At 42.4% G+C, this 22,004-nt stretch overlaps 2 protein-coding genes across 11 annotated transcripts in view; one reads left to right on the forward strand and one right to left on the reverse strand.

Moving 5' to 3' along the window:
• The first annotated feature begins 383 nt into the window (after window positions 1-383).
• The window catches only part of CCDC110 (coiled-coil domain containing 110), a 36,516-nt gene continuing 14,895 nt past the window's right edge, over window positions 384-22,004 (forward strand). Inside the window, exons 1-7 of one of the 3 annotated variants that reach the window (XM_084758942.1) lie at window positions 388-636; window positions 976-1,080; window positions 8,180-8,235; window positions 8,717-8,782; window positions 10,904-11,014; window positions 11,767-13,879; window positions 14,592-15,289. In XM_084758942.1, coding sequence (XP_084615068.1) covers window positions 627-636; window positions 976-1,080; window positions 8,180-8,235; window positions 8,717-8,782; window positions 10,904-11,014; window positions 11,767-13,879; window positions 14,592-14,641 — 2,511 coding nt within the window. In that variant the 5' untranslated portion in view covers window positions 388-626 and the 3' untranslated portion in view covers window positions 14,642-15,289. Of the gene's footprint in view, window positions 637-975; window positions 1,081-8,179; window positions 8,236-8,716; window positions 8,783-10,903; window positions 11,015-11,766; window positions 13,880-14,591; window positions 15,293-22,004 lie in introns of those variants that run through there. The other 2 variants (XM_084758944.1, XM_084758943.1) reach the window with 2 other exon arrangements.
• The window catches only part of CFAP96 (cilia and flagella associated protein 96), a 32,408-nt gene continuing 16,976 nt past the window's right edge, over window positions 6,573-22,004 (reverse strand). For 7 of the 8 annotated variants that reach the window (XM_084758976.1, XM_084758974.1, XM_084758972.1 and 4 more), the window contains exon 8: window positions 6,573-6,736. In XM_084758976.1, coding sequence (XP_084615102.1) covers window positions 6,628-6,736 — 109 coding nt within the window. In that variant the 3' untranslated portion in view covers window positions 6,573-6,627. Of the gene's footprint in view, window positions 6,737-19,460; window positions 19,677-22,004 lie in introns of those variants that run through there. The other variant, XM_084758979.1, reaches the window with a different exon arrangement.

The following is a 22,004-nucleotide window of genomic DNA, read 5'->3' on the forward strand; positions in this document are numbered from 1 at the left end:
CTTCTTCCCTGAAAGTAAGCCATGTGCTAATTATTAGGTAACAAATTATTATAGCATAGTGCTGACAATTCCTGCTTGTTGTAGTTTAAAATTCAATTCTCAGTGACTGTATATTCTATTTGAAACAATTGGTTTTGCCAAATAAGACAGTATACTTATTGAAAACTTTTACTTAAAAATCAGGCTTTCCAAGCAGGCAGTGGTGGCACATGCCTTTAATCCCAGCACTCCGGAGGCAGAGGCAGGCGGATCACTGTGAGTTCGAGGCCAGCCTGGACTACAAAGTGAGTCCAGGACAGCCAAGGCTACACAGAGAAACCCTATCTCGAAAAATCAAAACAAACAAACAACAACAACAACAACAAAGCAGGCTTTCCAACCAGTCAGTTAAGTACGCTGTGCTTCCCCAGGAAAAGTGGTTTATCGTATGCACAGGAAAACAGTGTGCTTTGGTAAATGAAGACCAATCACGGACCTCTGCATCAGCTCGTGGATAAGGGGGAGGGGAGGCAGGGGGCGAGGCTTCACTACCACCCGTTACTAGGCAACGGGATGCTGAAGCTGGAAGCGGCAGAGCTTCCTTGCTTGGGGCAAGGCAGTTGGTAGAGAGATCTTAAGAGACAGAAATGAGCCCTGGTAAGAGCGATCCCGTTCGCTGTCCTCCTGGAAGGGCAGGGGAGTGCGGGATGGGAAATGGAGGATAGTGGAGCCACACCCAGGTCCCTTCACCCCAAAGCCTCGGGTGTTTCCCAGATGGGTCTGGAGTGCAGATCTTCCGCACCTCCCGTCCCCTGCTTAGACAGTGAGAAAGCACTCGCCTGCCCCCTGACGGGCTACCTCCTCTAGCCCAGGCCTCAGCGCGCCCTCCCGTGGCCGCCGAGGTCGTGGGCGACCTGAATCTCCGTGCCTTGCTCCCTCACCTTCCCAGGCTACCTTCCAGCTCCTCACCAAAAGCTGTGCTTGGTTCTGTTCCAGAAAAGCCCCTTGAGGAAGAAGATGAAGTTGACTCCGTTCTCCTTTCAGCGTCCAAGATCCTGAATTCCTCTGACGGGGTAAAGGAAAGTGGGGACAGTGAACCAGGTAAAAATCCCTGGGTGAAAAAAAACCAGATACATACACACTCACACATATTTGGTAGATGGAACAAAGCACCAACAACTTTATGTTTCCCACAGCTTATATATCCCAGTAAAATTTTTCAATCAGTACCAAAATCTCAATGTGGTTACATTCTACTTTTCTTTAAGTGAACAATTACAATGAATATACATATAAAAACATGTTCCCCAATACCCTCAGATGTTCAAATGTTTTACATATTATGTATAGAAAAAAATTTATTCCCAAGAACCCACATACATTTGTACCTAAGCAACTTGCTATAGATTAACAAAGTGTAAGCAAGCAAGGTAATTTTCTCAGCGAGTTTATAATTACAAAGGATCAATTATTTTATTATTTATCTTAAAATGTAATCTCATAAAAAAATCTTAAGAGAATCACAAATCTAAACTTTTATATAAAACACAACCAGTCATTTCTGCTTTAAATCCCTAAGGTGTACCTATTAACAATTTTTTTTTTATTAAATCATATCAGAATGAGGTCAAAAATGGGTACAAGGAACTAACTATCATTTTGATCACCAGTCCACCAGCTTGTGCAAGAAAAGTACATCAGCTAGTACTAGTCAGGCTGCCATTGTTCTTCTTCTCTGACCAGTGTGTGTGTGTGTGTGTGTGTGTGTGTGTGTGTGTGTGTGTGTGTTCGTTCGTTCAGTTATCAAAAGAGTACCTTTCTGAACTTCAAGTTGTTCCCCCCCCCCAATATTTTCTACATCAGAGCCACTAACAAAAACATCTGAAGCTAACTTTACTAACAATCTACATCTCCAGATTCTTTCTGAGGGTGGTAGTCATTGCTAACAATCTACATCTCTAAGTCCTTTCTGAGGGTGGTGGATGAATCATTAACCTGCTCCAGCAGAGAGGCTTGAAAAGGACGGATCACTATTACTGGGTCAATGACTCTGCCCAGGGAGGGGCTGGAAGCTCCCTTAGAGTTTTCATAGAACTCATAGACTGTGAGGGATGTGGTGACTTCGAGGGCAACAAGCAGAGCAAAACTCTCCAACACCATGAAGTCCTCAAGACATGACGTCCTTGGGGCTCTGCACCCATGACGGCTGTGCTAACCGGTGGGCAGCATTCCACAAGTTCTAAAGCTGTTTTGCTGTTCCTCTTGCACGGCCCCCAACATCAGACAACATATACCAGCTCTTGTCCAGCTGTTCGTCAGTGGGAGAGCACTGTTTACAAGACAGCAGTCACTCCCATGGGCAAAGAGAAGGCAGAAATACCTAGACTGCCATAGGGTGGGTGAGGATTCTTTTTTTTTTAAAGGAGGGGGAGGGTGACAGGAGGGGGCTCCATTCAGCAGGTCTCATCTGAGCAAAAACCAGAGGAGACAAAGAAGAAATCGTGAAAAGATCTAGAAAAGAACAGTTCAGGCATCAAGCCCAGCAGGGGCCACTGGCCTCAGATGGGCGTATGACTGACGTATTTGAGGAGTTAGTTCGCGTGGCTGAGCAGAATGAATAAGGGGGGGAAGGCAGCGGGAGAAGGTTGCCGTAGGAGAAGAAACTCTGTAGCTCCAGGCAAGGATGTGGGGTTCTGTTCTGAACCAAATCGGAAGCACGGGGGAGTTCTGAGCAGCCGTCCTCCACTCTAACTAGAATTGCGATCATGCGCGCATGCTCTTTGAGCATTTACTGCGTGCTGTGCGCTGTGTCCTCTTACAGGCCTGATGCGTGCTTAGAGTTGTCCATCACAGTGTGTTATAAAGCCAGGATCCAACGTCCAGGCAGCCTACTTCCATAGCTGGCATATAATATCACTTTCATGGCAAAGTGCACTCTAACTCGCAAGCCTTCTGCAGAACTCGCTGGGACCGCCACAGCCAAGTTAGTGTTTGCAGTTGACAGCCGTTCTGTGTTGCACCTTTAACATTACCACGTTCTCCTTCAGCTTTAGGCACAGGCGTACACTCAACACTTTCTGCGTATATTGAATATGACAGCCCGCTGATAAATTGTTTTTAAATTTTTCAGCCCTTAGCTATGAGGCATGAAATGTAAGGTGGATATGAATAAATGCTTCTCACATCACAGTCTCAATAGGTAATACGCTTCCTCAGGGGTGGGGCCGTATGCTCCACTCCCGCTCTCAGCGTCCCCCGCTCCACTATCGAGCATGTAGCAGAGACTTAGCGCATGCTGAAATGTGTTCTGTGTCGTCTCCCGTGGGTCTCTGATCATTCCTCTTCCGGTTCAAGGATCATAGAGCTTCATGTGACTCTCTAAGCATTATTGAATTTTAAAAGTACTTTTCCTTAGGAAAAATAACACTCAAAGACTCCTAAGTTCCTTTATTACCTTTAAAAAATTAGGTGAGTCCAACTTCCTGCCTATATACTGCCTACACTGAAGCATCAGTACTCTGGGGGGAAAAAACTTCATTTCTGAGTCATACCATGAAGCTAAAATGAGTAGCTTAATGCTATTTGGAGCATTTGCTTTATTGCCAAAGTAAATTACTTTTCAAACGCTTTTCTCCAAGATAGCTCTGTCATTTCTCTGCCCACACTCTCTCAACTCATAGCACGGTCTCGTGTGAAAGGCAGAAGCAACCAGAATGAAACTCCCCCAGCCTTCCCTTTCATGTTTGCTAAGCTCTCATCTTCCTGTTTCAGCTGCCCTACTCAACCAATTCCCAACCCATCCCCCAGCCCATCTCATCAGAAACCTTCTGCCACTGCATCTCTCATTCTCCAGAATCATTCTTTATTTCTCTCTCTGCAATATGTTTCCCAGAAATGAGCATCTTGGAAGCTCCAATACCTACAACATTGGGCTAAACATAAATCTTCTTGGGCTGATAAGATGGCCTGGCAAGTAAGGGGTTTGCTGCCAAACTTACCAGCTTGAATTCAAAACTTGGATGGGAGGAGAGAATCAACTTTGTTCTCTGACCTTTACACCTCTTGGCACGTGCGCACGCACATGCACACACACACACACACACACACACACACACAAAGAGAGAGAGGGGGGTGTTTCTTAACCACATGTCTTCTAGTATAAACACCATTTTACTATAATCTCTCCCATTGCACAGTAAATGTTGCCCTTACTTGGGGCCTGCAAATCTCCCTGAAAGTCATTTTACTTGTGCTTTCTTAGGCTTTCCCCAGAAAGTGCCTTTATTGCCACAGCCACACCCATGTTACCCATCAGTGTTCATTGCCATCTCATAAATGACATATCCAATGGAGTTCTTGACATTTCTGACAATTTAACCTTAAAATATCTGAGTTCTCCCCCCCCTCTCTCTGTCTCTCACTCTCTGTCTCTCTCTCTCTCTGTCTCTGTCTGTCTCTCTGTCTGTCTCTCTCTCTGTCTCTGTCTGTCTCTCTGTCTGTCTGTCTGTCTCTCTCTCTCTCTCTCTCTCTCTCTCTCTCTCTCTCTCTCTCTCTCTCTCTCTCTCTCTCTCCCCATGTGTGTGTCTCTCTCTCACTTAAAATATAAGCAGGGTGAGAACAAGCCCAACAAAGGCTTTCAGCAAATTTCCAAAAAAAGCATTCCCACCTGCACCAATTTCTACCCTGGTGCTAAACTGATAGCTCAGAGAGAATAGATCACTGTGATTCAGGAAAAGCTATCATAAGAAGCCATATACAGGGGCTCAAGAGGTGGCTCAGCAGTTAAGAGCACTTGCTGCTCTTCCACAGGACCCATGGGTTCTATTACCAACACCTACATAGTGTCTGACAACCATCTATAACCCAGGGACTCTTAACACCTTCTGGAGTACCAACCACACACGTGGTGCACAATCACCTATGCAGACAAAACACCCATACACATAAAAAAGTTTTTAAAAAATAAACCATCTATATTATGTCAAATCAAATAGCAATTCTAAGCAGAGTTGTCACATTTAAATAAATATTTGTGTGACACAAAATTATGCTATTATTCTATGATCAAAAATGAAGAAAGAGATGGACAGAAGATATATAGAGAAACAATGTACATAAATCCATTTGTTCTTTCTCAAGACCCTATTATTTACTATTCCACTTCAGTACATATGATTTACTATATTTAACTGAAATGTGGCACTGCAGTGTTTCGTACGGAACTTTGTGGAAACTATGGCTACAGAACAGAATGTGAAATTCACAAAACTCCAGCATAGAAGTAATCTTAGTGGCAAATATGTACAAAGTTAGATAGTATATGTGGAAGGAAATATGCTAATTTTCTCATCTTTCTTGGAAAGAAGTAAATCAATTCTGAGTTCAGTGAAAATTATCTTGTTTTCAAGTTCTTAATGTTCTTTTTTTTTCTCCTTTATTAATTTATTCGTGTTACATCTCAATGGTTATCCCATCCCTTGTATCCTCCCATTCTTCCCTCCCTCCCATTTTTCCCTTATTCCCCTCCCCTATGACTGTTCCTGAGGGGGATTACCTCCCCCTGTATATGCTCATAGGGTATCAATAGAAGTCCAATGCGCTATCCATTGTGCCACAGAGCCACCTAAAGTTCTTAATGTTCTTAAACATTGTCATTTTGACTGGCAAATTTCATATTATATATATCTTCACATGGGGTACATTGAAATCTTAAATGCACATATAGTAATGATTATATCAAGATACTTCATGAATCTAACCCATCAAACGTTTATCATTTCTTTTTGTGATGAACATTTAAATTCTTTGCCAGCTATTTTGAGTTAATTAATTCTTATCAACTGAAACCACCCCTACTAACCATCTATTACCCACCCTTCCCCTCCCTCACACTCTTTACCAGACTGTGGTAACCAACAATCTATTCTCTACACCTGTGAGATGACCTTTTACTTTCCACACATATGTGAGAACATGTGTACAGGGATTCATGTGGGCAAAACAGCCAAACACATCATTTTAAAGGATAACATTTCATTTTCTTTCTTGGTTCATTGCGTACGCATCACTCATTTTTTTTTTCAGTCATTGGGTGATGGGCACTAAGGTTGATTCAGTTCCTTGGCTGTTGTAAATGATGCCTCAATAAACTTGCAGGAGAAAATATCTCTTAAACATCTTGATTTCCTTTCCTTTGGGTATATATCTGCAGTGGTGGTTACTTGTAGTCTTTTAAGGTACCTCCATACTATTTACTATAACAGGCATGCTAATTTATGTTCCCTCTAACATCATATAAGAGGTCCACTTTCTTTATATCCCCCTGTTCTAGAATCCTTCATGCTTTGTGTGTGTGTGTGTGAGAGAGAGAGAGGGTTAGAAGAGGAGAGAGAGAGAGAGAGAGAGAGAGAGAGAGAGAGAGAGAGAGAGAGAGAGAGAGAGAAGCTGAAATTAACACTGGTTGATAGGACTCTAAGTGACTTTTTTTTTTTTTGCATCAGCAATATGAACACAATAGGTTTTCTTAGAGTCTAAAACTCTTTGAAACTCTGTCCTACCTTGGTTTCAGTTTCCCAGTGAGGCAGAACTAGGCAGTCTCCAGGCAGGCTCTCTCTCCTTCCACCTGAAGGAGAGATTCTTCAGCTGGCTTCATAACTTCAAGTTCTGAACTAATGCTGCCTTGTCAGTGCTGAGGACCAAAAAGGGCAAAGGAGATGTCCGCACGTGACCATCAGCGTCCGTGCCGTCTGATGGAGCCCTAATCCAGAAGAGAGGGTTTGGAGACCTATTTGAAGACCTGCTCTGAGGACAAACGTTGTCAGCCTAGGAGAACATTCGGTCATAATTCCCATGTCATCTAGGAAGCTAGAAAGTTTGTACATCTTAATTTAAAACCTTTTCAAGCAAGCAAGTTACCTAACACGTGGCTGTCCTCTGATGTAGGCCTAAAAACAATCTCTGGGAAGGTGCCGAGCCTTCCACTAGACAGTGACGTCTACTGTCCACCATCCTGAGGAGCCCTCTCATCAACCTGAGGACTTCTGCTTACTATATGTTGAGTGTGTGTGTGTGTGTGTGTGTGTGTGTGTGTGTGTGTGTGTGTGTACCCATGCTTTTAATTCCAGTACTCAAAAGGTGGAAGTAGGAAGATATCTGTGAGTTCAAGGCCAGCCTGTCCTACATGTGAATTCCAGGGCCAGCCAGAGTTACATCGTGAGAAACCCTGTGTTTAAAAATAATAATAATTTGGACTACGGAGATGCTCAGTGGGTATGGGTGGTTGCTGCCAAGCCTGAGAAATGGAGTTTAATCTTCAAGACCTACACGGTAGAAAGTTTCATTCTGAACACACACACATACACATACACAGAAACACACACACACACAGACACACACATATATACACACATACAGACATATAATACACATACACACATATATACACACATACATACACACACAAACATACACGCACACATACATACACACATATGCATACACACACATACACAAAAACACATATACACACACATATACATACACAAAAACACACACAATACATACACACACACACAGTGGCATGTGTGTGCCAATGCCCCAAAGCACACACATTTAAGTTATTTCTAAGTAAGAAACTGTGGGAGGCAGCACACACTCATGCCGTGTTGCAGTTGTGAAAGTCAAAGGACAAGTTTGTGGACTCAGTTCTCCCCCTGCGTCTTTACATGAGTTCCAGGAATCAAACTCAGATCATCAGGGTTGGGCAGCAAGCACTCTTACCGGCTCTGTCACCTCCCTATCCCCAGAGGTAGGTAGGTGCTTCTTAAAGCAAGAACTGTCCTTAAGTTTAAAGTGTGACTAGGATAATGTAAGCATCAAACCTTCTCGTCATCTCTCTGTCTCACTGTCTGAGTTAATAGAGCGTTCTCTGTAGCACCTTCTGCAAAATAAAATTTAGGAATTAAGTCAGGCACAGTGGCTCATGCCTTTAATCCCAGCACTCGGGAGGCAGAGGTAGGCGGGTCTACATGAGTGCAAGGCCAGCCTAGTCTACATGAGCGCAAGGCCAGCCTAGTCTACAGAGAGAGTTCCAAGACAGCCAGAGCTAGGCAGAGAAGGGCGTCTGTCTTGAAAAACCCAAAACTCAAACAAAAATAAATTTAGGAAATAACTGATTCGAGTTCTTTACTTTGCTCCTTAGAATATGGCTGCACACCAGAACCAGAAAATCAGATCCAACCACAGTCAGCATTGAAAGTGAGTCTGTTTCATTTAATTGTGTACAAAATACTTCCTAACGGAATCCTGGGTCTTCACACTATTCTCACAATGTTCATGCACATGCAGAGATTCCACACTCTCTCCCCCCTCCCCACAAAAATGTTCATAAACATGCATAAATAGTCAGTGCTGCACACCTTTAATCCCAGCACTCAGGAGGCAGAGGCAGGTCGACCTCTGTGAGTTCAAGGCCAGCCTGGTCTACAAAGAGAGTCCAGGACAGCCAGAACTATTACACAGAGGAACCATCTGGTGGGAGCAGGGGGAGCAGACCATCTACGGATGAGTTAGCTGACACTGGGGTTTTTGTTTTTTGTTTGTTTGTTTTTGGTTTTGTTTTTCTTATCATAGCATTTAAAGACTATGCTTGGCCACGTTAAAGTGTTACATTTGACATCCTGTTAAATCTCACTGTAGTTCCTTCAACATTTGACCCTTTTGTTAAATCTCATTTCAGGTCCTTCAGCATCAGCTGGAGTCATTTCAGGCTCTGCGGATGCAGACTCTACAGAACGTTAGCATGGTACGATTGTTGTAGTCCATATATAGGAAATCTCCTAGCTTAAGGTACCAACCCATCTTCTAAAGTCATCAGTAGCCAATTCTTAAGCGGATGCGAGGTTTCATATACTGGAGGTGACAAATGCATTTGGAGTAAAATACATCTTCCTATCTTTTTGGCTGTGAGGCAAAAAGAGAAAGCATTCATATTTAAAGTGTTGCCTGGGGCAGGTGTGATTCAGTGACTGTTTGCCTAGCGTGCACAGAACCTGGATCTTGATCCTCACACTGGAAATAAATAAATAATGCTTCCTCCCTAGTCTACAAACAGAGACCTGCACTGTAAGATGTAAACCAGAACTCAAAGTGGCTCTGGTGGGAAGTATACTCTGCCACCTCAAGACACTGAGGATGCTAGGAACAGCTCACTTCCGCTGGCACGAGTCATACAGTCAAGACTTTGGTCATCAGGAACTAGACTCAACCATACCTGGTCTGCTTTCCAGGATGTGGGTTTGTCAAATTCCACATCTTGGCAAAAGGGTTGGAAGAAGCTCCAAATCTTTGTATTTTAAACTCAAGTCAGGGGAAGGAGGGTAAAGAGGAGGGAAGGATAAAGTAAAGAAAGGAGGGGAAGGGAGAGAGAGCCTGTAGGTATAATTTTCTTTTTTTTAATATATTTTATTAATTTATTCATATTACATCTCAATTGTTAGCCCATCCCTTGTATCCTCCCATTCCTCCCTCCCTCCCATTTTCCCCTTACTCCCTTCCCATATGACTGTGACTGAGGGGGACCTCCTCCCCCTGTATATGCTCATAGGGTATCAAGTCTCTTCTTGGTAGCCTGCTATCCTACCTCTGAGTGCCACCAGGTCTCCCCATCCAGGGAACATGGTCAAATATGGGGCACCAGGGTTCGTGTGAAAGTCAGACCCCACTCTCCACTCAACTGTGGAGAATGTCCTGTCCATTGGCTAGATCTGGGTAGGGGTTTGAAGTTTACTGCACGTATTGTCCTTGGCTGGTGCCATAGTTTTTCTTTTTTTCTTAACCAATATATTTTATTACAACTTATTAACCGAGCATAAGTCACTTATAACCCAACTAACCAAAACAACAGGAAAAGAAGATTAAAGAACACAATAACAAAACCATAGAGATATCAGTTCCAATGAATGATTCTCCTGGTGTAATCAGCAGGATTTCCTCTGCTGAAACCTGGAGTAACCAGAACCCAGAACCTCAGCAGGAGCCAGAGCCCTGAAGCCTTCCCTCGGGTGGTTCTCTCTAGGATCGTCTCGAAGTCATGATGAACAGCCAAAACTATCTGAAGTCTCCCAAGAAGAGCCATTTGTTCTGAAAATGGGGTTATACTGAGGTCACTTGCTCTGAATCTGACTGCCGCAGATTGGCTCAGAAGCAATTCATGACCATCACTGTCTAGAGAGACTCAAAGCTGAGTCAGATCCAGCATTGCAGCTAAAGGCAGAACTCAGTGTCATCAAAGGCAGACAGACGTCACTAGGAGAAATTAGTGAGCAGACTAGACCATGCGTGTGGAGCAGGTGTTCCCAATGCACTAAGGTCCTAGCATCAGCTTTGACTCAGTGCCCTCATATTGAGTGAAACTGTGGGAAAGGAGAAGACAAACGTGCCACAGGTGACAGGACACATCCGGTTTTGATGCTGGATGTCAAAGATTTCCTATCTACTCCACACTGTAAAAAGCAAAGCCTCTAAAATGATTAATATAGTTAATAAAACTTTATTACTTTACTAAATGCTTCTGATTTTACCACAAGCCCAGTCTTAAGAGTCCTTCAATGACAGAGATTACAATAAATACGTTTAATATATTTCTTAATGGCAAAGAAATTTTGTTTTTGTTTTTGTTTTTGAGACAGGGTTTCTCTGTGTAGCCAAGTTGGCTGTCCTAGACTCTCTTTGTAGACCATGCTGGCCTTGAACTCACTGCCTTGAGAGTGCTGGAATTAAATGCGTGCGCCACCATGCCCCAGCAGGAAAGAACTTCTTATGTGCAGGAAACATAAAGGTGTCTTTCAGCTCTATGCTTCTGTACAAATACAGACTCAGCAAACATTAACTTCAAACTCTCACATTCTCAACTTATCTTTTAAAGGTCCAGTCGGAAATCAGTGAAATACTGAACAAGAGCATTGTTGAAGCAGAAAACCCACAGTTTAACTCGGAAAACAGTCTAGTATTCAGCATACACCCCGAAAAGGATTTGGTATGTATGCCTTCCTACAAATCGTTCCTCCCTTCTGGTTTTTGAACCGCACCCCTACAACTGGTCTGTTAGCACCTTTGCGTTCCCTCTCTGTCTCTCTTCACAGGAACAATGGATGGTCAGAGGGGAAAATAAGGAAATACCTGTGCTGAAAAACTTAAAAGACATGTGTTTATCTCTGTTCTATACACTTGGACCATTTCTTTAGAGGGGGTGAGGGGCATCTCATTTCATCCAGGGTGGGTGCGGGGGATTAGCAAACCAGGGATAAATTCTATAGAAAACCTCCAAACCAGAATGGCCAATATCATCCATCCTAGCTAGGAAATTACATTTCCAGGACACCTGTGGTCCTAAAACCAGGCATGAACACAAAGACTAACAAGACCGGGAGCAGAAACACTTGTTCTCCTTGAATTCCCAGGTGGCCTGTCTTCTTAGGATAGTCTTTCAAAGCATAATATATTTACTGCACTTTGGCCACTGAAATTAAAAGGTTGGACCACGTAGCTCATCCTCTGAGGAAGGAAGGGCAACCCTACAGCACTCTGTGAGGGCCGTGATGGTGGACCTCACGACGGTCGGTGTTAATTTATTCATGCCCAGCTAGAAAGTGGGGGACACACATGCCTAGGCTTCTTTAATTAGTACGTAAAATGCTCAGTACAGTTGCACACATAAATCTCCCCCAAGTTTTCTTGGTCATGTGGCAAATGACAATGTATTTACAGTATACCTTCTATTGCTGCTAGCCTCACGAAAAGCAAGAAGAAATGCTTTCTTTCAATAAAAGTAATCCTTTTGAGGACACCAAGACACTCCATTCGATGGAAGAAAACCTCAGTAGTACTAACAGCAACAGTTTCTGTCAGAGCGTAAACATTCCATCCCAGGTACATGTCAAGGACACCTTAGGTCTGGAGAGCCCGAGCTCTGCAGCAGATAGGCCAGTTCCCAGCAAAGCTCCGAGCACTTCAGAACACCCTAACACCGCGAAGACTTTCGGTCTTTACCAGTTTCTACCTCCACTTCCTCAAACTGTGGTGCCTCAAGCGGCTCCCGTGAGTCTGGATAAGTCTACCATGACTGCCCCTTTCCTAAAGCATGAATTTTGTGAAAACTTAGATGACATCTGCTACTCTATCAAACACATGAAAGAAGAGCTGCAAAAGTCCAGTGACAGGGAACTGGCGCTTACAAACGAACTTCACACTTTCCAGACTGATGCAAACCCTCAAAGTCGACTCAGTAGATACGAGCTGTTTCCCGTTTGTAGCCCAAAGCTTGACTTTATTCAGGAAGAAAACGTGGAAGGTAGCGTTAGTGAAGACATCAAATCGAAGAGAATTTCTGAATTAGAGGCATTAGTAAGCAAGTTACTCCCACTCAGGGAAACCGTGTCAAAGTTGCATGTCAATTTTTGTAGGAAATGTAAAAAATTATCAAGGACTGAAATATACCGAGGGAAAAAGAACGAGAAAAATAAAGACATCCCTATCAGCAGCAATAATATTATGGACTTGAAATTCCACTCCCGAGCGCCAAGGCACATTCTGTCAGTCCTTGACCCAATGAAACACGAAATGAAAGACACGGAAGACCACCCATTTGTAGCAAATCAAGGGTCATTAAATGAGAAGACACCCACAGCCAACTTCGTCCCTGAGCAGTATGTTGCCAAAATCCACTACCTACAGAATTACCTCAAAGAATCGGTGCAGAATCAAAAGATAGTGACAGAACTGGAGAATGAAAACCTGGCCCTTAGGACCAAAATGAAGCCCCTCATCTTCACCATGCAATCCCTCATACAGAGAGTGGAGACATACGAAAAGCAAATGAAGTCTCTAGTTGAGGAGAAGAGCGCCCTGCAGTCCAAGTTAGCGAAAGCGGAAGAAGAAAACAATGACTGCCTCAGGGAACTGAAGAAAATGGTCAGCACGTATAACGTTCTCCAAGGCCAGCAAAAGATGCTGGAGGAAAAAACAAGTCAGCTTTCTCTGGAAAAGCAACAGATGGTAGAAACAATAGATCACCTAAAAGGCAAAGAGCACAAGTCCCAAAGTGACATGGCCATCCTTAAAAACGAAAACAATAGAATGACTATAGAAATAGAGGCGATGAAAACAAACGCGCTGCTGATACAGGACGAGAGGGAAATGTTAGAGAGAAACATGCATCAACTCCTGACGGACAAAGGCTCGCTCGAGAGCGACATGAAGGAGAGCAAGCTGGAGATCCTGCAGCTAAAAGAGAGAGAGAGACTGGCCAAAGCTGAGCAACTGTCCCTTCTTCACATACTGGAAACAGCTAAGGCTGAAAAGCTGAATCTCGAGGCAGCGTTACAAGAATCTGCTTCTGCCAGACAGACGCTGGAAAGGGAACTCAGGGACACGCAAACCTTCCAGTCCGCTGCAGAGGAGAATTTCCGGAAAGAAATCACCAGTGCAAAATCCGAGACAAGCATTTACAAAAACAACCTGGCGGAAGTCAGCAAGGAATGCAAGTTGTTATCCAAAATGGTCGCGGAGATTAAGACTGATAACCAGATCCTGAAAGAAGAGCTAAAGAAACACAGCCAGGAGAGCGCCATGTTTGAAAGCAGCCTTAGCCGGCTCACCGAAGACAAAGTGCTTTTGGAAAACTACGCGAGAAGCGTAGAAAATGAGAGGAACACCCTGGAATTTGAGATGCGGAACCTTCAGCGCGATTACCTGAGCTTAGTCGACAAAGTCTCCAGCCGCAACAACAGTGTATCAAAATCAACTTACATTTCAGGAAGAGAAAAGGTCTACTTGGACAACTACGATGCCTATGAAGATGCTTCCAATCTTAAGAGCAGGGCTTTGGCTTCGGATCTGAAAGGTGTGTACGCTCCGTTAGATAAGCACAGGCATCCTTAAGACTGTATTTAGCTTATTAGCACCAACCAAAGCATAGAATTAAAAAGAGGGGCCTAGAAAGGGGGCTCACGGGTTAAGAGTATGCAGAGGACCCAAATTTGGTTCTCAGCACACATCCATCTGTAAGCCCAGCTCCAGGGGAGCTAACCCCCTCTACCAGGGACACCTGCGCTCTCATGAGCAAATACACACACACACACACACACACACACACACACACACACACACACACACCAAATAAATAAATAAACCCTTAAAAAGAAGTAAGAAGAGGACATACAGATGAATACGCTTTAGTTTGGCTTGGTTTGGTTTGGTTTTTGTTTTTTCAAGACAGAGTTTCTCTGTGTACCCCTGGCTGTCCTGGACTTGCTCTGTAAACCAGGCTGGCTTTGAACTCACAGAGATACGCCTGTCTCTGCCTACCAAGTGCCGGGATTAAAGGTGTACACCACCAGGCCCAGGTTTGTAAGGGTTTTTCTAATCTGCTTTGTTATATACTAGGATAATTTAGGAACTTTGCTCTGTAGATAAAATCCATATTCTGTTTATATTACCTATATACACTGAGCATGTATCAGCATCTTTGTCAGGGAAGAGTTTTTTTTTTAACCTTTATTAGAAATATACTTAGCATTCACAGTTTTAAGACATTTCCTTTTTTTTTTTTCCAGGAACTCCACATAAACTGTACCAACAGCTTCCCTCCAAGATATGTAAATAAATTTCAAAAGAAATCAGTGATTAAAAAAACTTTTTTCCCAAGTAATTTCCCCCATAAAAATAATATCATATTAACTTTTACTTCTGATTCTAAAAACTTTATACATGATTGAACAGGTTTTGAAACAGCTATTAGAGTGTCAAGAACTATGAAAGTGCGGGTATCAGACTCACATGTCGCTCTCTCGTGGCTTCATGGAAGCTAATGTCAGAATGCAGCTCTGGATGAGGAAGTAAGAAAAGCTTGCTCCTCAGAGCACTGGCTATTGCACCCTCATGTTTGCATTGGTCCTCCAAGCAGATTCCACAGATGGCTTAGAGAGCCACACAGCAGGTTACCCTGCAGGAGAAAAACCTGCCCTGTCTCAAAAGAGGCAATGTTGGGGAAGAAGATTCCCTTTGTCACACAGGATCAAACTATCTAATCTATTTTGGCTCTGAAATTCTTTGTCGAATTTTATCAGATGCTTTTCATTCATTAATTGGAGCAATGGTTTTTTTTTTCCCTCTCCTTCATACATTGTAATATTAATTTTAAAGCACCTCCCATTCCTGGAATAAATTCTACCAGGTTGTATTATTATTACTCTTTTAATGTATACTCCTGGCCTCAACTTTATATCAACCACTAAGAGCTTCCTCTATAAAAGGACATTGGTTTGTCTATTTTCTTTCAATAACTTTGTCTGGCCTTAGCATTAGGAAGATGGTGGCCTCTAACCTGCCAGGTCTACCCTCCTGCACTGACCGCCATGTCTCAGTGCCAGAAGCACGCCTGGAATGTGGTTGTCACTTGTTTGTAAGCGAATGGTGAGTGGCTTACGCTGCCCTCATCCTGGGCAATCTCATGCCAGACATGCGCTTGCTAAGACAGAGGTACGGAACTCTGAACATCAAAAACGTTACACAGTGTGGAATTTTATGTCTCTCTGTAAAGAGTAAGGACTGCAAATTCCCCCTTGGAGATTTTTAATGAAATGACTATTGTTTTGTACCCATCTTCCATAGATTTCTCATCAATGCCCTTGATAAGGCATGCCTCCCGAAAAACTGAAACAGGGCTTCTCAGTATTTGTTGTTGACCAATTTGCGCTCTATATTTGGCCAACGACAAGCAAATAAGTTGTACTGCCTTGGTCTCTAATTTTGACACGGGCTGTCCATGGGTACTTTAACTTGAAAGCGTTTAGTAATCCTCTTTACTGCGGTAAACTGAAGACTTTGGGTGGAAACACAAATATGATGCTAAGTTGATAGCTCTAAGCAGCCAGAATACCTGCCTTTCCTGCTGCTGGCTGTACTGCCTTGAGCATGAGACTCCACCTTCTCTGCCTCCATTTCTTCATTCCTTACGTGAACACCAAATGAGTAACAACCACAAACGTATTTAAATAGAGTGGATGGCTCCCAACGCAGAGTAGGCCTTAACGATTACTTCGTTTTTCATATTTTAAACAAAATTCTATAATTGAAAATATAGTGGCAAATAATAAAAAGTCAGATTAATAAATTAACTTATAACAAATTATTTGATGTCTAATAGTGAAATAGGTTGTTAAAGCATACACCACAGCTTGGGAAATGCTTTTAATTCAGTCTTCATGGTAATATTTTCTGGTAAGTAGTGCAGATTAGAAGAGCCTCAAAACAGTTTGTTCCAATATACTTGGTTACAATGTATACATCATACAGGTCATTTATACACCACACACACACACACACACACACACACACACACACACACACACACAGAGCTGGTATGGGCTGCCACATTTACATATAAAAAGACCAAGCAGTATCCATAGAAACAGCAAGCTTAGCACTATTTCCAAAAGCTATTTTGTACTGGGGCTGAACTTTCCACCTGCTTCTAGAATGCCTTGCTCCTCATGTTTCTCTTGTTGAGATTTATTCTTTGAGAAATTCATACAGTATATAATCATATTCTTTCCCATCCTCAAAGTCCTACCAGACCCCCCCTTCCCTCCCTACCTACCTAATTTTGTTTCTCTTATATAAATAAATTAATTAACTAATTAATTAAAGCAAGCAAGCAAAACCATAAAAAAAGAAAGCCACTTAAAAACATGGAGTCCGGCGAGGATGTGGGGAGAGAGGAACACTCCTTCATTGCTGGTGGGAATGCAAACTAGTACAACCACTTTGGAAATCTATCTGGTGCTATCTCAGAAAAATGGGAATAGGGCTTCCTCAAGACCCAGCTATTCCACTCCTTGGAATATACCCAGAAGATGCTCCAGCACACAACAAGAAAATTTGCTCAACCATGTTCATAGCAGCCTTATTCATAATAGCCAGAACATGGAAACAGCCTAGGTGTCCCTCAATAGAAGAATGAATAAAGAAACTGTGGTACATATACACTATGGAATACTATTCAGCTATTAAAAACAAGGAATTCCCGAAATTTGTGGATAAATGGATTGAGCTAGAAATGATCATAATGAGTGAGTTAACCCAGAAGCAGAAAGACTCAAATGGTATATATTCACTTATATCTGCATATTAGCCCAAGGGGCATGTCCCACGAAAGCCTTCACTTACCAGGAAACTGAGACAGAGGGGAGGACATTCTAGTGGGACTCTAGATGAGAGAAGCATGGGAGAATGGCAAAGTAGAAGGATCCAGAGGGTCCTAGAAGCCTACAAGTAGAACATTATGATAGGCAGATTTGGGCCCAGGGGTCCCGCTCAAACTAAGGCACCAGCCAAGGACAATATAGGCGGTAAACCTTAAACCCCTACCCAGATCTAGCCAATGGACAGAACACTCTCCACAGTAGAGTGGAGAGTGGGATATTACTTTCTCACATACTCTGGTGCCTCACCTTTGACCATGTCCCCTGGAGGGGGAGACCTGGTGGCACTCAGAGGAAAGACAGCAGGTTACCAAGAAGAGACTTGATACCCTATGAGCATATACAGGGGGAGGTAATCCCCCTCAGGAACAGTCATAGGGGAGGGGAATAAGGGGGAAATGGGAGGGAGGGAAGAATGGGAGGATACAAGGGATGGGATAACCATTGAGATGTAACAAGAATAAATTAATAAAGAAGAAAAAATGAAAAAAAAAACATGGAGTCCAATTTGTGTCGGGCAACTGCTACTGAGTTTGAGGCCTGCCCTGGAATGTGGTTGACATGCCGGACTCAAAGGTAATTGACGAAAACTGACTGTCCCTTTCCCAGTGGCTGTTATTGGGGAATAGCTTCTTGGCTGGGGCGAGACTATGCTGAGATCCTGTGGCTTGGGCTTGTGCAGGTCTTGTGAATTCATACATGCACCTGCTCTGTTGTGTCTGGAAGACACTGTTTCCTTGGAGTCGCCCACCACTCCCTTACAGTCATAGGGGAGGGGAATAAGGGGGAAATGGGAGGGAGGGAAGAATGGGAGGATACAAGGGATGGGATAACCATTGAGATGTAACAAGAATAAATTGTCTTTATTCATTGATGGTGGATTAAAAAAAAAGACCACTCAAGTCATACCTACATCATAATGGAACAGAAGATACAGTCTTAAGTTGTCCAGATACAGTCTTAAGATGCTACACATCAGTCAGCAGTCCCATTGTCTCTAACTTTGTCATGTTGAGTGATTTGTGCCCAGGAATGAACAATGAAGCTGTTTTGCAGGAAGCCACATAATGCACTGTATTTACATCTTCGAAACTAAAGTGAGAAAGAACCAGCATGCCCCTCAAACCAAATTGTTTCCACCCCAATCCTGTGAAAATCTGAATTTCTTTATATTCTTCACTATGCCTGTCACTAGCTTTGGCATTTGCTCTACTATACATTGATAAAATAATATAAATGCCAGACAGAAATCTGCTGGTTGTCATTTGCTTCTCTCAGCACCTTATCTCTGCCCTGCCCTTGAGATCTGACATTCTGGCTTCTCTTTCATGTACCTCGCCCCTTTAAAGACACCTGTTCCTAAGAGCTAAGGCTTAAACATAGTACCATGACTTGAGGGAAGGCCTATATCAATAGCTTTCACTCAGCAGGAACTAGAGTGAATGCTCGTATTTGAAAGGGGAAATTTAAAATATTAAACCACTAGAGAAATTATTTCCCAGAAAAGGGGTTTTCTGGTCTGTCTGCCTGTCTAACCTTTGTGAGAGCAGGAACCCTCTGTGGAGTCCATATTTCTCAGTGTGGAGCTATGTTAAGTCACGTGTGTACCTGTCTTTTGCAGGGTAAAGATATTAGAACATTTTTACCACTGTTAAAATTGACATATTAGTTAATGATGAACATCTTTTTCTTAATTATTTATTTTTATGTGCATTAGTGTTTTTCCGGCATGTATGTCTGTGTGAGGCTGTCTGATCTTGGAGTAACAGACAGTCATGAGCTGCTATGTAGGTGCTAGGAATTGAACCAAGGTCCTTTAGAAGAACAGTCAGTGCTCTTAACCACTGAGCCATCTCTCCAATCCTATGATGAACATATTAAAGCTATCTCCATGCATGTAATGTAACATATACATATATATGAGTTATGTCACAGAAGCGGATTGAAATTTTATCTTTGGTGTTAAGAACGTTTTGATATAAGACCCATGTAACTCTCAATTTTCATCTCTAAGAGGACACAGCAAGTGAAGGATTTCCTGTGTACTTGATAACACTCTGGGCCCTACGCTTCCCTCTCTTCTCCTACCCTGTAATTCCTTACCATAAGGAGTAAAACTTTTCTAATGACAGATTACGTTTCAAGATTTGACCCTTTTTTTTTTTTTTTTAAGATTGCCTTCTACCCAGAAATGTAGGTCTAAAAATATAAGTCAGCAACCCCAGATGAAGTCATTAGCCAACACTATTTATTAAGCAGCAGTAAAGTCAGGAAGGATGTTAGAGTTGGGTCCCATGTTTAAATCTTGTTTAGATGCTACAGCCCCAAGTGGTCCATAACACTGCATTCTAGTGAGTCACTGGGACGATCTAGAAAACTAGTTGCTTTCCCAGCATGTCTGCTGAGACATCCTTGTAGTTCTTCACATTTAGTGCCCTAGAATTAGAAAACAGGTGCACATTTAATCTTACTAGTCTGGATAATATACCGTCACATTCTTTAAACATTTACATTAAAAAGCTAAACTAACATATTTTATAACTTAAAACCCCCGCAGCAATTGTCTGTGGTAAACTCAGGACCTCCCCTGTGGCAGACAAGGAGGCCATTATTGAGCTCTGTGGAACCCTGGTCCACAAGTGAAATTAACTCACCAACTTTAAAAAACAAAAAACAAACAAAAACAAAACAAAACAAAAAAAACACCTCAGTATTAAAGTCAGGTATACTGAGGAAATCTAAGAAGTAGACCAAACTATGAAATACATTTCTCTACTAGTATCCATTAGCTTACTAGATTTTTATTACTTTTTTATTTACATTGGTGTTCTGCCTCTGTGTCTGTCTATCTGAGGGTGTCAGATTTCCTGGAACTGGGACAACAGATAATTGTGAACTGCCATGTGGGTGCTAAGGTTTGAACCTGTGTCGTTTAGAAGAGCAGCCAATGCTCCTAACTGCTGAGTCATATCTCCAGCCCTAAGTTTATTAGTTTTTATAGAAAGACTTGAAACTGGATTTCAGGTGATTATGATGAAGTAAGAAGAGAATTCAATAAGCTTGAAGTCACTGACACACAATAAACTTCTGCCTTTTCTGAGGAGAGTCTATTGCTGCTTCTCTGCTCTAAACGTAACCCTAGTGCCTCAGAGAACCTTCCCAGGTTTGCTGTTGGATAGACGAGACTACAGAAAACTTGACTCTGCCCCTCAGAACATCCCATCTAGTTGAAGGTGGGTGCGATGGGAAAAAATTCCAATTTCATTGTCTGATTAGATGAAGTTGGCACAGAACTGACAGGTAGCTGACCAGAGGACAAGGCCAAAGGACAAAGAAAAAGAGTGCTGTGTTTCCTTTTTCCAGATCTAATGCTCTGCCAGCCGGCCCACACAGAACACCATTCCTAAACACAGCAGCTTAAGTAGCAAAGTTATGCTAATATGCAAAGTAACTGGATCACTTGGCTATGTAAGGAAAAGTTGCTTAGCGAAACTGTCGCTAATTTGTTTAATTTGTTCTTTCAGAATATTTTAATTTTGTTAAGGCAAAATCTATTTCACCATACAAAATTGTAAAGTACTTTGAAGAATAGACAACATACATATAAATTGGTTACGCTGTCATCATCCTCATCCTCATCCTCAAGTATCAACAAAGTATGCCTCAGATTTGGGCCCAGGGGCCCCGCTCAAACTAAGGCCCCAGCCAAGGACAATACAGGTGGTAAACTTCAAACCCCTACCCAGATCTAGCCAATGGACAGAACATTCTCCACAGTTGAGTGGAGAGTGGGGTATGACTTTCACACGTACTCTGGTGCCTCATATTTGACCATGTCCCTTGGAGGGGGAGACCTGGCGGCACTCAGAGGAAGGACAGCAAGTTACCAAGAAGAGACTTGATACCCTATGAGCATATACAGGGGGAGGAAATTCCCCTCAGGAACAGTCATAGGGGAGGGGAATAAGGGGAAAATGGGAGGGAGGGAAGAATGGGATAACCATTGAGATTAACAAGAATAAATTAATAATTTTTTTTAAAAAGAAAAAACAACAACAAATTATGCCTCCAAAGCCTGTTAATCTGAACCTACATGAAGAATCAATAACACACAACAGTCTTGGAATTAGCTTCCTATGCATCTAATGAGGGCCTTTCATTTCATCAGCGTTGCCTTATAAGCCAGAGACTTTGTCTCAATTGCAGGGCCTGACTTCCCTTTACCATTTGATGAGTTCATAGCTACTTAAGTCAAAGTATTTTCTAGTAGCATTTATAAAAAATGATTACTTAACATAAACTGTGAATGTACTACATTCTAGATCATTGAAACATTGTTACATTTAAAAAGATTTCACAGGAAAGACATCAATTGCAATATTACTAGTGAGGTTTAACACAACTGTCTATGTAATAATCACAGGGTTAAAGGCAATAGGAACACACAGCCTTCTGTAGTCAACTCTGTTGATGTTCACAAAGAATCAAGAAATAACTAGTAAACACTACGAACTTACTATCTGGCCTAACAACATAAGAATCATACAGCTACTTGTGCAAAAAATACCTGTAATGTAAGGTCTAATATGTAATAATAATGTGTAACAGACCAGTTATGAGGAGCTTTCAGTAGAAGCTTTTGCCTGGGGCTATCAGCCAAGACCGTAGGAAAAAGCCAGTCAAAAGCAGGTGAGGAGCGATGAACCAAGTTATTAGGAATGTAGCAGGCAGGCTAAATAATAACTGATATAGCATGGATTTCAT

Source organism: Acomys minous (assembly GCF_964271855.1).
Source record: "Acomys minous genome assembly, chromosome: 15".
Lineage (NCBI taxonomy): Eukaryota > Metazoa > Chordata > Mammalia > Rodentia > Muridae > Acomys > Acomys minous.